The following is a 1,464-nucleotide window of genomic DNA, read 5'->3' as shown; positions in this document are numbered from 1 at the left end:
AGGAGAGCCCTGACACAGGAGAGGCCCTGACACAGGAGAGGCCCTGACACAGGAGAGGCCCTGACACAGGAGAGGCCCTGACACAGGAGAGGCCCTGCACAGGAGAGGCCCTGCACAGGAGAGGCCCTGCACAGGAGAGGCCCTGACACAGGAGAGGCCCTGACACAGGAGAGGCCCTGACAGACACAGGCCTGCTGGGCAGACACGAAGCAGCACGTGCAGGACTAATAAGCACACCCTGGGCCCTTTTACTTGGTCTTTGCTGATTGGTTTTTTGAGAAATGACTGGAAGGGTTCGAGTTTACAGAAGTTTTTATTTTGTCTTTAAGGTTAAAATTGTTGACAGTCCTGATAGACAATTAGGTTCATATTGCTGCTGTCCTCATCTTTCAGAGTGCCAAATTCTCTTTGTCCTTAACTGCTCACAGTACTGGGTCTCTGTAGGGAAAGCTAGCATGACTAATACAGGGCCTCCACAGGCTGCACAGCTTACTCAGCCTTACATAAGCACCATGTGATACAGTGTTACTGAAATAGGAACACACGTTTATTACCCAGTTTTTGGAGTTACTAGACTCACCTACTGTCCTGGCACATGAGCATTAGTTACCACAGGGTCAGCTACTACTGCATGGCACACAGTCCTGAGTGCATTTTTATTTCCTGCTTGTGAAAACCCTGTCTCAAAGGGAATGTCATATTTTCATCTTATTTTACAGAAGGAGAAAAAGAAAGACAAGTCATTACTTTCCTGTTTCCTGGGTGTCTTACATATTACAGTATAAAGTTAATCAGCTATTTTAAATTCAGTACACTTAATCATTGCAAGGTCACTAAAAGTATGACAGTTTTCTCCCTGTTCCCTGATACTTGACATTTTAAGGAGACCAACTTGTCAGCTGGGATGGGAAGTCTGAGCACCAATACACAAGCCGGGGTGGTCTAAGTCCCAGACTTGACACTTGCTAAAGTGCAGCTTGGCCTTACTCTTTCTCAGGCTCAGACAAATGACAGTGATTCAGACACTGAGTCTAAGAGGCAGGCCCAGAGGTCTTCTGCTTCTGAGAGTGAGACGGACGACTCTGATGATGATAAGAAGCCAAAGCGAAGAGGGCGCCCCCGAAGTGTGCGCAAAGACCTTGTGGAGGGCTTCACGGATGCCGAGATCAGAAGGTTGGTGAAGTCTACTCCACTAGAGCTGTGTGGAAAGATGTGTTCTAAGCCTTGGTCCCCCACATGTATGACAGAGTAGGAAGGAAGGCAGAGAAGCCAGCACATCTAGGCTTCCCAGAGTTCCTGCAGGGTTTCCAGACTTGGTCTTGCCTACTTTTGGTCAGGTTCTTACTTTCCATTTTTGCTTGGGTTGGGTAAGGTAGGTCTCATGTAGCCCTGCTGGCCTTGGGCTCCTGTGTGGCTGGGGGACTGTTTGTGGTCCCTACCCTCATGCCTTCCCCACGAGTGCCC

The 1,464-nt window shown here is 48.8% G+C and overlaps 1 protein-coding gene across 8 annotated transcripts in view; it reads left to right on the top strand.

Annotated features, from left to right (window-relative positions):
* The window catches only part of Chd2 (chromodomain helicase DNA binding protein 2), a 115,914-nt gene that overhangs the window by 73,137 nt on the left and 41,313 nt on the right, over positions 1 to 1,464 (top strand). For all 8 annotated transcript variants that reach the window (XM_029479427.1, XM_029479426.1, XM_021169095.2 and 5 more), the window contains one exon: positions 998 to 1,173. In XM_029479427.1, the coding sequence (XP_029335287.1) occupies positions 998 to 1,173 (176 nt within the window). The remainder of the gene's footprint in view (positions 1 to 997; positions 1,174 to 1,464) is intronic.

The sequence above is a fragment of the Mus caroli genome, chromosome 7 (assembly GCF_900094665.2).
Source record: "Mus caroli chromosome 7, CAROLI_EIJ_v1.1, whole genome shotgun sequence".
Lineage (NCBI taxonomy): Eukaryota > Metazoa > Chordata > Mammalia > Rodentia > Muridae > Mus > Mus caroli.
The sequence above is the reverse complement of the archived record's forward strand: the minus strand, read 5'-3'. Positions and strand labels throughout refer to the sequence as shown.